The sequence below is a fragment of the Sipha flava genome, unplaced genomic scaffold (assembly GCF_003268045.1).
Source record: "Sipha flava isolate LNK unplaced genomic scaffold, YSA_version1 3_pilon_pilon, whole genome shotgun sequence".
In the NCBI taxonomy this organism is placed as follows: Eukaryota; Metazoa; Arthropoda; class Insecta; order Hemiptera; family Aphididae; genus Sipha; species Sipha flava.
The window spans coordinates 692,439-707,588 of record NW_020273108.1 but is presented as its reverse complement, the minus strand read 5'-3'; the positions used below and the strand labels follow the sequence as shown (position 1 = coordinate 707,588).

Genomic DNA, 15,150 nt, shown 5'->3' with positions numbered 1-15,150 from the left:
AAAAAAAAAAAAAAAAAAAAAAAAAAAAAAAAAAAAACCATCTATATACTATATGCGTGCCTAGTCAAAGATATATATCACGAAGGGTGCTGCCAACAAGACAAATCAAAAGTGGAAAACAGACGACTAAATTTAGTAAAATAATGTGTATATGTGTACACGAGTGTAACAATCGAAAATAGTTACACGATAAAAACCAAAGAAAAAAAAACACGTTACAACGTTGTTAGATTTAGCAAATAGTCTTGGTGGCCGTCAACAAGGTTGAAATTATTTGTTTTAGTCCTGGATATTATAATTTATTGGTTTCGTTAAAAATATACTCGTTACACTACTCGATCGCGGATAAAATATAATTACAATAATAATTATAATTTTAATAACAATTTTAGAATGTGGTCGTTGTTAGAAAAGTACTAATATATAACAGCTATCTTGTGTTTTAGAAGACAATTTTTTTTTTTTGTGAGAAATAACTGTAATTTAACATGGCCACTAAAGATATATGTATACTTTATGTATTTCATTTTATACTATTTAAAGCACAGAATATAAACTTTGGTAAACCTGTCTTAAAATTAACCGGAGACTTTCCAAAAAAAACTTTACAATACATTTTATGGTGATCGTTTGATAAATTATACCTGGACAATTATTCACCGTTCTTTATTCACCAAATTTAAATATTTAAATGAATATCATGCCTTTTATTCGATTTTCAGAAATATCGTACAATATGGGTGTAATAATTTCCGATTTATTGGCATGTAAAATGCGAATGAATTCAACACAGCATAAATCTACAAATATTTATGTTAGTATTCGTATGAAAAGAAGAAAAAAAAAAACATTTTAACTTATATTAATTTTTCGTTTAATACATTAATTTTGCCTCTCACCTATGTTCATTTATATAGAAACTTTAAGTATTCTTTAATGGGAAATATATATTTTAAAATAATTCCGAATCCTTATCAATATAAATATATATCTTATAAAATGTATATCATTAAAGTTTGAAAACTATTAACTTGCAGTGCTGATCACAAATAGTATATTATTACATATAATGGTTATAAAATTTACCATAATAGATAAAACGCAACATAAAATTAAATTATAAATAAATTAAATTAGTTGTTTATCGTTTCATTATGTACTCATTTATACACTTTTACCAATTCATAGTTTCCAAACTTTTAAGACACTATTAGAACTGTGTGTACGCTATATTCAACAGTTCAATGAAATATTATTGGAGTTATTACCGGCTATTACTATTATAAATACTTTTTATTATCATAATTAGTTACTAGTTATACAGTTTTATGAAATGTATAGTTTATACATATTAAAATTATTTTCTAGAAATATAATAAAATCAGCCATGCCGAGCATACAAATAATAAACCAAAATTAGATACCTCACAATCTTGAATATTGTAGTCTTTATCTTGTAGCATTTTTATCGATTTTCTTATACTTCTGATTTTCAAATGAACTGTAATTATTGTTATTAAAATATTAAAAAATGTTGGTGTAATTATGTCTAAACCAGAATTTACCCCACCAGAAAGCGTTTTGAAAACCAACATATCTAAATTGATATTTAGAAGATTAATTTTTTTGTACTGTCGATTTGTATGGTTTTTAAATAACATCTTATAGTATACAAAAAAAAAAAAAAAATAATATTTGTATAAAAATGAATTATATCCATCGTATAATATATGATGTGCGTATATGTGTGTGTTTGTCTATATAAATAATTTTGAAAGACAAAAATATCAATGTGAAATTTGCGTCGAAGACTTTAGTAGACAATATCGGAGTATACGAGTATCTAAGTCGTTTTGAGTTTCAGTCGAGTGATTGAATGTAATCTTATTATAGGATTCCACAAACTCGTGAAGTATAAAGTAGCGGAATATTTGATCAGGCTCCGTGCCTTTTATTAAAATAGCCCGTAATAATAACAATGCTCACATGATGTGCCTCATAATAAGACGCAAACTTCGTTAAGAGCATTAATCAACTATTAAAATCTCAATCGATTAATTTAAAACTATTTCGACCGCATTGCACATCAGTTATCAGATAGATAATATATGTATAGTACAGTGCAGATATCCGAATTGAACGCATGTTTGTTTTCCAACTATCTCCGTTATACAAACCTGTTTCATTTTATAATCGTTTTCTAAAGTTGTAATATAATATTATTCTAAAAATGAATTCACAAAATTCAAAAAGAGATACACCCATCAAAAAATCAACAAGCTCAAGTCATTCAAATCAACATCAACCAAAAGAACCAATATTATCTGACATCTGGAATTTGTTAACTTTTATACAATCTAAGGTATCTTCTCACGACTCTCATTTAAAAAATATAAACAGTAAATTATTACATTTAGAGAATAACTACAGCTCTATGAAAGCGTTGATAGACGATTTTCGTTTAGAGTTGTTCCAGTTAAAAACAGACCAACATGCTTTAGAATCTGAATTATCTTCGATTCAACAAAAAGTTGTTAAATTTGAAAATACTCAAACATCATCGCAATTTCTCGATTTTAATAATATTTATAATGAGTTCCACGATAGAATTACTAGGGAACAAAATATCCTTATCTTCATGTACCTGATTCTGCTCATGAAGTATCTTCTTATTCTGAATTAACTGTCCAGGAATTACTTAAAGATTTATCTTTGTTTAATATAAAAATTGTACATACTAGACGTTTGGGAAATTGTGGACAAAAACCCCGACCTATCTTATTAAAATTAGAGTCATTCTCTGATGTAAAAAATGTTCTCAAATCAAAATCTAAACTACGCTACATTGATCGTTGGCATCAAATTTCGATAAGTGAAGATAAAATAGCTACCCGACGAGCTTACATGAAGCAGAACTTGGCCAGAAAAAGTAACAGCGGCGATACAAATTGGTTCATCAAATATAACAAGGGCACTCCATTCCTGATGAAAAAAAAAACTAATTTTCCCCGATCTGGTGATTATGTAAATAACATTTATTTTAATATTAATCGTAATTCAACTTCAAATTGTAATTTTAAATCGTTAAAAAAAAAAAAATACTGTAAATCGTTAATAGGTTATTATCAAAATACACGTAGTATTTATTCTAAATTAAATAATATTCAATTGTTTGTATCGTATTCTAACTATGATTATTATGTAATAACTGAAACGCGGTTAAATAGCGAGATATTAGATAATGAACTTCGTTTTTTACAATATAATATCTTTCGTACTGATAGAGGTCCTCATAATAGTAACTGTAGTCGTGGTGGTGGTATAATGATTTGTGTTCATAATAAATATCATTCAGAAATAATCAGTATTCTAGATAATTGTATCGAACAACTATTTGTTTTAATTAAATTGAATAATAAAATAAAATACATTATTGGTACTTGTTATATACCTTCCGGTAAATTGGTTTCTTCATATCTCTTTCATATTCAAACCATTGAAAATATATTATCAAAATACAACAATAATGTTGATATTTTATTAGTAGAAGACTACAATTTACCCGGCTCTACTTTTACTAATGATAATACTGGTTTAGTTTTAGAAGGAGTCCACTCAGTACAAGCACAGATTATTTTTGATTCTTCTTCCCTTTTAAATTTGTATCAACTAAATAACACTGAACATTTAAACGGCTCTATACTTGATTTAGTTTTCACAAATATATCTAATTTAGTAGTTCACAACGAATTGAACTCTTTATTTAAAATAGACTCTTATCACCCATATATATCAATGGTGCATTATTATTCAGATAATATTAAAAACTATAAAAATAATGATAAAACTCTCTTTAACTCTAACTTTAAGCATGCTGATTTTCAAGCAAAATCTTTAGCCTTAGGACTATTTGTTTGGAACATTTTAATTGGTAGCGTAAATATTGATTTGGCTATTTTTAATTTCTATGAAACTCTTTATTGTATTATCGATAAATTTGTCCCTAAATATTATGTATGTAAAAACAAATTTCATCATTAGGGTTTAATCATCAACTAATTGCTTTAATAAAAAAAAAAAAAATGCAATGCATAAAGCATTTAAATTACCTAACGATTATCAAACATATAATGACTTCTTAGAAATGAGGACTAAATGTAAACTTTTATCAAAAAAATGCTATAAAGATTATATTGTTTATACTCAAATTAACTTAAGATTAGACCCTAAACAATTTTGGAATTTTGTAAAAACTCGAGATAAATCATTCCCTAATATTATGTCTTATAATAATATAAGTTACGAAGATGATAATTCTATTAGTAATATGTTTGCAAAATATTTTAATACTTTCTACTCTGATACACATATTAGCGACATTACTTCTCATGCTTATTTAAATACTTATAACAATCAATTAAATATTTTTTATATATTTATTTCATTATAAAATGTTTATGAAACATTAAGTACTATTGGTAATAACTATAAAGCAAGTCCTGATTTATTACCTGAGTTATTATTTAAAATCTGTTTAAACGCATTAGCTCGTCCTATTCACTTCCTATTTAATTTATTTCTCTTATCTGGTGTTAACCACTTTTTTGGAAATCTAGCTTTATAAATCCTATATTTAAATCATGTGACAAAGCACAAGATACGAATTATAGACCTATTTCAAAACTTAGTGTCTTGCCCAAACTTTTTGAAAAACTATTAGAACCTCTATTATTTAAAACATTTAATCCTATTTTAATCAACCCAGCTGACTCTGAATTTTCGTCAAGAGACAAATTAGGTATTGTATCTTTATCTCAAAAAAGACAATATTTAGATGTTAGTTTTGTTTATAATTTACTAAATAATAATATTGAAGATGCCATTTTACTGGAAACCATATTGAAAATTAATGTTCCAACCTTTAATTCTAGAAATTATGATCTATTTTATCTAAGTCATCACACTCAAAACTACAATTATTATGAACCTATCAATAAAATGTTAATGAATTGTAACGAAGTGAACAATTTTGATTTTTTCTTTGATAATATGTATAAATTAAAAAGAATTACTATTTTTATAATTGAGTCGTCCAGTTGCAAAAGGTAGTATGTCCAAACAAATAAAGTTTTCACAAACAGCAAAAAACTGATATTTCCATTAATATTTTATAAAACGTCACAATTTTTTTTTCATAAATATATATAAAAAAAAAAAACATTTTACTTTTTTTAGAATATAGAAATCGTGGATAAGTAGTTTTTTAAATAATTTATATTTAAAATTGGACATATTCCCTTTTCCAACTAAAATATGAACATACTACCTTTTGCAACTGGACGACTCAATTAATAGATTGTAAACTTTAACATTTGTAAACTTGGTACTTGTAAAACTCTGTACTATTGCCTTCGGGGCGTTAAAATATAAATAAATATTTATAATTATAATAATATCAATTATTATAATATATATATACATATTAATCGTATTTGCAGCAAAACGTAGGTAAGTACCTACTTACTTCTTCTACAGCTATTTGGGAAATCAAAATAAATGTAAGATGAGCACAGCGTAGACAAGTAAACAATTATTCATTGTTGCTATTAAAAGTAGAAATGTTTTTATGAACCATATTAATATTTTCGAGTTTGGTAAATATATAATATATAAGCTTGATGCGTCGTACACATGTATTTAGCTGGAATAACAATAAATAATTGAATATAATTAATTCGTATTTTTCTTATATTATAATGTTCTGTTCTGAAACAGCCAAGTAGCAAGAGAAAGCAATTATTTATAAATGATGCATGACCATTAACTAAACGATAACTTCTAAAAATGATTTTTGGTTTTGAATATTCAACAGAAAAAAAATATAAAATGTATATATATACAGTTTTAGGCCAGAAAAAAATTGTTGTATTAACTTATGCCATCATGGAAGTTGTGTTTTATTTTAAAATATTCTCTTCATGCTTATCGCGGGACATGGAATATGATTTTCAAAGTTGTCACGACCACTTATTATAATTACGTACACTATTTTTTCGCTCGGCTCACATTTGTAATTTCTTATTATTTCCCGAGTGGCAGTCACCTAAAGATGATTAAATGTATATAAAATAACATTATAGGGGGAAAAACCTTTCCCGGAATTTAATTCAATTTGTCTACGGTACAGTCGTGGAGATAAAAGAACTCGGAGAACATTTAGAGCACACAATAATGCTCTATGTATTGGTATAATAAGGGCTAATTTGAATGCTTCGGGACTCTCGTGACGTTTGATTCTAGTAAACGGCAATACATTCATACAACTCATTGTCATAATACAATTAAAATTTAAACAAAGCACAAATTAAAATCACTCAATACAGTTTGAATACCGAAATCAAAGAATCCGAAAAATTAAAAATATTTTCGTTAATTTATTTTATAACTTGCCGAATACGAGAACATCTTTTGTGGAACATAAATGATGTTCGAATACCGGTGATTTGATTAAGAGAACGCTGTTAACGCTGTTAACGCTGTACTCGAATAAATACGTTTGACAAGAAATTGTTAAAAATGTTAAAGTTTCATTTTATATTTTGTATCCATTATTTTGTGTGTATATGTATGTATGTGTGTGTGTGTGTATATGTAGGGAATGGAAGAAAAGTAATCTTTTGAAAAGCAACTACGTTTTATGTCATTCGTAATCAGTCTTCAGTTTTTGTAGTATTACCTACACTTAAAATTAAGTTTTCATAAAATTACAGCTTTATTCGTCATACAACAATCGAAATTTTTGCGGAATTTTTTTGTTACACATTTTAAGTGTATGGATATTTAGGGTATTAAGATTGAAAGTAAAATAAAAACAAATAATAAAATAAATACAAATATATATATATATATATATATATATATATATACGTATGATTGTTTCATAAAGAATTCACATTTGAAAAAATTATTTTGTAAACTAAAATTTGTACGACTAGTTTTAGACGAATACACTTTTTGTAAAGTTTACACAAGATAAAATACTGCAGAAAATTAATTTTACATATACGTTTCATGCAAGACACGCCGGTAACTGATTACTATTTATAGATAGCATTTTTTATTTTCTTATTACAAGTATTAAGATTGATGATAAAAGTGTCAATATCAATCGAACAAAGTCGACAGCAGTATTCACTCAAAATTTGGGCGATGGATTTCAAATAAACATTAATAATAAAATATCGAAAATGTTCTGTACATTCATTCTAAAAATTATAGATAGTCGGTGCCATTATATGTATAAAAAAAAAGTTATGGAATAATTTAAAAAACAAATTTGAATAATATGAATTTTGGTTTATATTTTTTTAAGTATTTATGATAATTTCGTTTCGCATACACGTATTATCATTGAGTATTTTCGTTTTTCCATCCAATGTTATTTTATAATACAGATACAATAATTTTAACGGCAAAAGTATTAAATATTACGATAAATCATTTTGATATTGTTTTTAAAGGCATAAAAAATATACCGCATTTATGAGGACCGTTGTTACGACGATAACACTATCGATTACGGAAAATATTTATTATAAGTGACCCACGATTAAATATCATTTTTTTTTTTTTTTTTTTTTATTATTTATTAAAAAGAATAATAGTACTATTGGTACTTGTAAATTACTAAAACGCACTTTTTATGGTAACTAAGTCACTTGATATTATTTTTATTCGTTGTTTTCCAACGGTAATACGTTGCCCGTGTTTAATGTGGTTTAATGTTCAATGTATGTGTGTGTTATAATGTAGCTCTGCAGGTTTTCAGTTGTATGTACAGTTGATTTTTCCCCAAAAACTTGCGTATTCTTCTTAATTTTATTTGCTTAGATGGATTTTTTTTTCTTTTAGGCGACGCACTATCCCCGCTACTGTTCAATTTAGATTTAAAAAATCTGTAAGAATGATACAAATTGTAGTAAGTGGGATTGCGATCAACAAACACCAAGTAAACATTCTAGGTTTTATAGATGATTTGAATATCCTTAGTGAATCACTAGAGGTTGCTTTATATCTAACTATAGCTCCTGAAAATGTTACAGCAAAAGTAAGATTACATTCATATACCCCGTTTCTTATAATTGACCCGGATTTAGTAAATGCTCATCAACTGGTCCTATGTGATTCACCTTAGCATTTAAATTTTCACTACTTGTATTTTGTACACCCAACTCTGGATTATCTATGTAACCAGTTGACCTCGTGAACTCCGCATTTTACACATATCATACTGATGCCTATCTATAATAGTTGTTCTAATATTTATTATGTACTATGTGTCTTCTTTACAATATAACTTGTTAGGACCTACATATATTTATGTCCATAATAGTACTATACCTAATTTGCATTTTATCGACAGTCGTGCAATAGGGGTGGCGCGATCTTAGATCGCAGTTCATGATCGCGATCGTATAAGGGAAAACGTATCTTAAATGCTGTATTTGCAGCGCTGTTATTATTATATCTCGTACGCGGCCTCGTTAAAAAAATATTGTTTTTAATGAACCCACGCTCGCAAACAATTCAATCGCGCACATGATTGCGGAAATTAGCGCTGTGCGTACACCCGTGCACGGATGTTTCGCGGGCGTCACGAGTGAAAAAAAAAATTAAGTAATTTAAAATTAAAATAATAATAATGGTGGTTGAGGGAGAGGGGAAAACAATAACGCTCTGAAATGCACCATAAATGTTGATTATAAAACAGTGGTGCGTCGTTGATGCAGAATAACAGGCGGTGTGCAGTATAGTGTAAGGTGTAGGGCGTTGACTTTTTATATTTATATGTAAAAAAAAATTAAAAAAATATAAATATATTCGTTTATTTTATTTTTTTAAAATCCTTCAAAACGATTGCAGTCGTGGGACCGTTGTGCTTAACGCATTGTATAATATAATGCGGCGGTGGGGGGTAAAACCATGCACATAATTTAACAGGCATTTTAATTAAAACCACCGAGTTATTAATTTCGTACTAAATGATTCCGCTGTTATTTTCGTCGTTTAATCGTCATTATTATTATTTACTACTATGGCGGTTATTACGATTATAATGATTTGAAATTTTTTCGTAATTTTTATACATGTTTTTTCATCGTTTATCGTTTATTTTTTATTTTTTCTTCTAGAGAGCAACCGGACAATGGCCCCTTGGTCGAAGTCGAATGATTTTACCGTGCATTTGGTGAAGCAAGGTGATCATCTGCTGTTGCCGTGTGACGTGTACGGATTTCCACCTCCGAAAGTGACGTGAGTAATTGCATTTCACCATCAAGTTTAAAGTAATTATCAATATAGGCAATCGGTAAACATTCATCTGTTCATCGTACTCTTAACCTTCTACAACAGAAACGGTAATTGTTTCGTTTTCTGGAAGTAAAACACTATTGTTCACTCTAAGTATATAACGTGTCAATAACACCTGAGCACTTACTCGTCATACTGTTAGTAAGAGAAGCATTTTAAATGTGAACATTTTTCCTAAAGACGTTTCGAAGACAAGTACAAACGCGTATTTTAAACAATTAAACGTAACATTCCGGTACACAAACTGGTCAGAACAAAGGGATGTCAATTCGTTTCTATTTATTTACAACACGAATCATCGAGTATATACTGGTATACAGTGACATACATTCAATTTTCTTATGATGGTGATCATATTATATATATATATATATATATATTTTTTTATGTCAATAACTATCTATTTGATATTGTTCTAAGTCTATTTTATAACTCATCTGACGAAAAATCAATGTTTTTACAATTCCATCATAATTGACAAATATATTATATTTTGTACACACGTTAAAATATTCATGGTATGCATAATTTTTATTCTAACCATTTCAAAACTGTATTATTTAGTCAAGGGTATTTATGCAGCCCCTCCTCCTACTTCTCATCCTCTGTAGAAATATGTGATATACAATAATAATAATGTATAATAATTATAATGTGCATTATTGACCTGGTGAATTATTTCATATTAAGAGACGTCCATTACAGATTTTTTTATAATTTAAAATATTACTTATAATTAGTTGACGTTAAAAAGTTTAAAAAAAATCTTAATTTTTTCTATAATTTTTAAACTTCTATAAAATGTATATTAATTTTTCTTCTTATGCAATGAGAGATTCTACATAATATTAAAACCTCTGTTGTTAATGCGGTTTTGTCAAAGAATGTTTTAAAAATACCATAACAATATCGTTGATCTTAATAGTATTTAAAAGAAGAATGATGGGTTTTTATACGTTTGGAGCATTTGAAAATTCCTCATAATCATATTATATATACTATAAATCATAAATACTATATGTTAGCGGATAAATTAAAAACAGAATCTTGTTTTTTTTTTTTTTTTTGTGTGGAAGTCCGAAATTCAGAAAATATTGTCAACGTCAAAATGATCGCAAATCAATTTGACATAGCGGTATGAAAACTTTTTGGTTTATCCGACCGTTTTCAGAGAGTAGTTATACAGATGAAACTTGTTAGATAATCGTTAAATTTAAAAGTTCTGGTGTGAATTAAGTGTACATCAACAGTTGGTTATCAAACCGAAATCTAAATCAGTCCCAATATTCGTTGAGATGCACGCACAACAATAGGTAAACAATTTTATTTTGTGAAATTCGATATGAAAAAGTAAATTTAATGCAATTAACATGAATCAATATTTTTATCTTATAAAATTATTCCATGTGGAAATTAATTCACCAAGAGCTATGGCATCAAATGACTTGTGATTCTAAACAATCGTCACTAGTTACTAATAATAAAATGTTGTTTACAATTCTGATATTTCTAAAATGAAATAAAATTGCAATTATACGCTAGAACTCGAGTAATAATTTTAAATCGATGTTTTATATTCATGAAAACAAAATATATCGTTAAATAACATAATATATTTTCATTTAGCTGGTGCATGAGTTAAACATCAAAACTACAAGGATGACATGTAGTATATTTTATTTGAATACATTGATCGGTCGGACAGATGTTTAATCGAATTATTATTTATACTTTTGTAATTACGTGATAATGGATGAGACAACAATAATTATTGACATGTGTTAATAACTTAATGTTTTGGTCCAATCTTCATTTCCATTATTGTTTGGTAAAATTGTAACTAAAAAAAATATTTGTGTGATGTGTTATGAATACATAATATATATATATATATAGAGTTTCCTTCACAACTTTTATAAGAAAAAACTATTTATATAAATAATATTTGTGTGAGAATATAGAGAATTTTGTTTAGTTGAAAATAGTAGCTATCTTTTATTTCAATCATTAATCATTTAATCGACTGGGCAGCATTGCTGGATGACCCATTTGAATGTTTCCTTTTTATAATTAACGATTTTCATCCTAACGTTGCAGATCGTTTCCTTGATGCCATTTAAAGGATTTATCGTATCAGGCACTTTTAAAAGAATACCATTGTAAAATTTTTACGTGAATATAAATGAGACTACGTGTACCCGCTAAACTGAAAAATGGATGGTAAATTATCACTATGTTTACAATCGCACACCACGTATGATAATATACCGTGGTAGTGACTATCAGGTACATCCCAAGCCCTAAAACAACACCAGGCAGTCTACCACGATTATTTGATATCATAATCAAATAATGATGATTCTGATCAATACCGTCACGTAAAGGTTTTACAAAATGCATACAATATTCAGAATTGAAATATATTATTATTGTCATGCAGCTTAACTGAGAGTATAAACTAAAACCAATGGTATTATTACATGTGTAACATGCACGTCGAAAAATGTATTAAACACACATTATTTAAAACGCGGTATTATTAATTATTCTTTCTTTTTTATGCATATTTCAATGAATCCGATAAAATTTGAATGCTAAACGTGACCAACTAAACGCTATTATTCAAAATACGTTGTTCAATATTTCCATCCGTTCGTGATATATTATTATATATTATTTTAAGAATGTTTACCTTTTTGATATTACACGCCCATGTAACCATATTTTACACAGGAAAATTATATAACCACACATAGTATTAAGATGATAAATTAACTAAATAAACTAACTAAATAAATAAATTAAACAATATTTTTATTTTCTTAATTTGATATTCTGATTTATTTATAATGTAAATTATTGTCTCTTGAAAATGAGGCATTTTTATAAAATACATTTTTATTGGACTCATATATATAAATGGATATTTAAATATTATATTTTTGGTTTTTTTTTATTCGTTGTATAATGTATATGTAAATATACGTATGACTATAAGAATCTACATAGATTACAAAGTTGTAATAACTAGGAATGTGGAAAAGGGTTCTTTCTTGTATACCTGTTTTGCTTGACTTATTTTACCACTAGCATCTCATATGAGAACAAGTGTCTTCAGCATAATACATCTCCGAAAGCTCGAGCACACTAAAAAAAAACAGTAATACGAGATGTATTTAATTTTCTTTGTGAATCTAATACATTTCATTATTATGAACGTATCATATGTCATTTGTTTCGCCTGATTTAAAATTACATTATTTTAGGTATGTGTAATTAATGTTTTCATCAGTTAAAATATAAATATATACGAATAGTTCATAATGCCAATGTTTGATAACAATTTATTCTGTACACGCAATCAATACTTTACGACGAAAAAGTACACTAACTCGAGTAAGTACTTCGTATAATGACTCTGTGTCAAGAGAAATTACTCTTTAACGTAGGGCTTTGGTAATGTGGCGCAAGGTAAAAGCTTAATAAAGCTAATATTACACATTGTCGCTGTTAAGAATGCTTTTAAAAATATACATTGAATTATACATTTAAATAATAATATACTCTTAGTAGAAGTACATATTTGAAATATTTTATTCAAACGTCTTAAGATAAACTTGAAAAGACGAAAAAATTTTAAATTTCTCAGGCTTTGAATAGTGTAGCTACTTATTTATATATTTTATAATTTTTTTTTTTTTTTTTTTTTTTTTTTTTTTTTTTTTTTTTTTTTTTTCATAATATGTAAGTTAAACTAAATACGCCATCATAATGCACATAATTTTATCAATTTTATTAGTAAATAACATACCAAGTCATAGTGGTTTTATTTCTTATTTATTTATTTTCGAGAAAATGTTCTTTTATTATTTATTTTTAGAATATTCTGAGAAATCGTCTCAAGTTTTCTAAATATGTATAGGTGCCGACTATACATATATATTATACCATGGAAATTATTTAACCAGAATTTATTTTACACCACATTACCAATATGATTACAATAATGAAATACGGATAACCTACTTTCTATTTTTGTCCGGTGGATACATTTAAAATTGACAGTTTTATTAGAAATCATTTGGCGGATTTCCTTATCCGTCGCTTACATTGTCATAAACTTTCGTACTTGCTTCACATTGTGAATGTATAAATATCCTTATTAATCTCAAAAGATATAGATTGTGTCAGAAAAACATTAATACTATAGTTGAAACATTTTTAACATTCCATCCAAGTGGTCAGTTTAGGTCTCACGAACTGAGAAGCTGGGGCCATAGGAGAATTAACAATATTTAGCGTCCTTGTACGTGATATCAAAATTCCAAAAGTTTCTGTGCAAATATTATGTGATCTGTAGGCTATATGACCGTGAAACTGTCATTAAATATTCGCGAAACCGAAACGTTTAAGATTGTCATAAAATATAATAAAATGGTGTACAGATACATTTTATCTGTCGACGGAATGTTGTATGCAGTCGTATCTTTGCATGTCCAGGGCCGGTGAGAACTTTTGAGGGCCCCAGGGCTGATCGGTTTAAGAAGCCTTTTTAATTACACTTGTTTGACCAAGATACACAGACCATGGGACTTCTTGGAGGTACGGGCCTTGATTCTCTAGCCCTCTCTGATTCACCTTCTCACAAGCTCTGTACATGTAGGTAGTTGTTATTTCGACTTCTGAGCGATCAGTGCACCAACATACACTATGATTTCGATTTAAATGAAAATTTGGTAATGTTTGATTAGAATCGTTAACCAATCACCGCGTCATTTTCAAATGCCAAGAAGTTACATTTAACCGTTATTCCACCGGTGAACGGTGGAACGTAATATTTGTCACGCGTCGATTTTTACCTTTCGTATGGGTGTCATACTCGTCTGTGTCCCTGTTAAGTTTCCAAGGGATTCTGAATATTTCTTAATTTATTTTCTTTCCTAAGTATATACATTTATATAGACTTAGACTTTCTTAACCAAAACGCACATCTCATAGGTTTCATAGAATTTTAGTTACATACTATGAATCGAGGTATTTTAATGAATATTTCATTCAACAAACATAGATTATCATTGAAATAAGGGTTTATAATTGGTACACTCTTAAAATTGTAGAAATATGGGATAACAAATTTTAAGGTTACGCATGAACACAGGTATTGATTCAATACATTTATACTCGTGAAGTATCTATTGAAATCAGGATAGCAATTAAAATCTTCCTGCTGCCTGCATTTTCCTCGAGATCCAACCAAACAGATAGTCTTTGTACGGTTCTGCTCGTATTTTTCTCTTAAACCTTTTCAGGTTAGAGACACCATTTATTTTTTCTCGTCTCTAAAAGTCTAAAACCGTCGTACGACAACTTGGAATTGTGAAATAGCGGACACGACATGGATAGTCGATTTAGAAGTTGTGTTCGGCTTTACACCATGGACGAATGTGATATTTTTCATTCGCCACAAGTCGATGGTTTGACTTATTTACAACTATTCCAAATTTTAGTTTTCCGTATCCGATCAGTGTTAAATTGGTTCCGTATATTTCGGTCAAACACATATTCCAATCATTATTTAAATTTTTGTGCAGAAAAAAAGTTCAAAAAGTTTTTAAGTTTAATCATATAGCTGTTAACAGCTAATATTTTAATATATTTGTATGAACATTTTAGTATTCGCTTACTTTCAATTTATTTCAAAAACATTGATTCGCAAACTCAACTAAATAATAATAATCGACACACTAAGATATCGACGAACAAGAATGTCGGTGAAATGGA

At 27.8% G+C, this 15,150-nt stretch overlaps 1 protein-coding gene across 4 annotated transcripts in view; it reads left to right on the top strand.

The window, feature by feature from the left end:
* Positions 1-15,150, top strand: part of LOC112688762 (Down syndrome cell adhesion molecule-like protein Dscam2) — a 366,044-nt gene that overhangs the window by 182,708 nt on the left and 168,186 nt on the right. For all 4 annotated transcript variants that reach the window (XM_025562113.1, XM_025562115.1, XM_025562116.1 and 1 more), the window contains one exon: positions 9,192-9,312. In XM_025562113.1, coding sequence (XP_025417898.1) covers positions 9,192-9,312 — 121 coding nt within the window. The remainder of the gene's footprint in view (positions 1-9,191; positions 9,313-15,150) is intronic.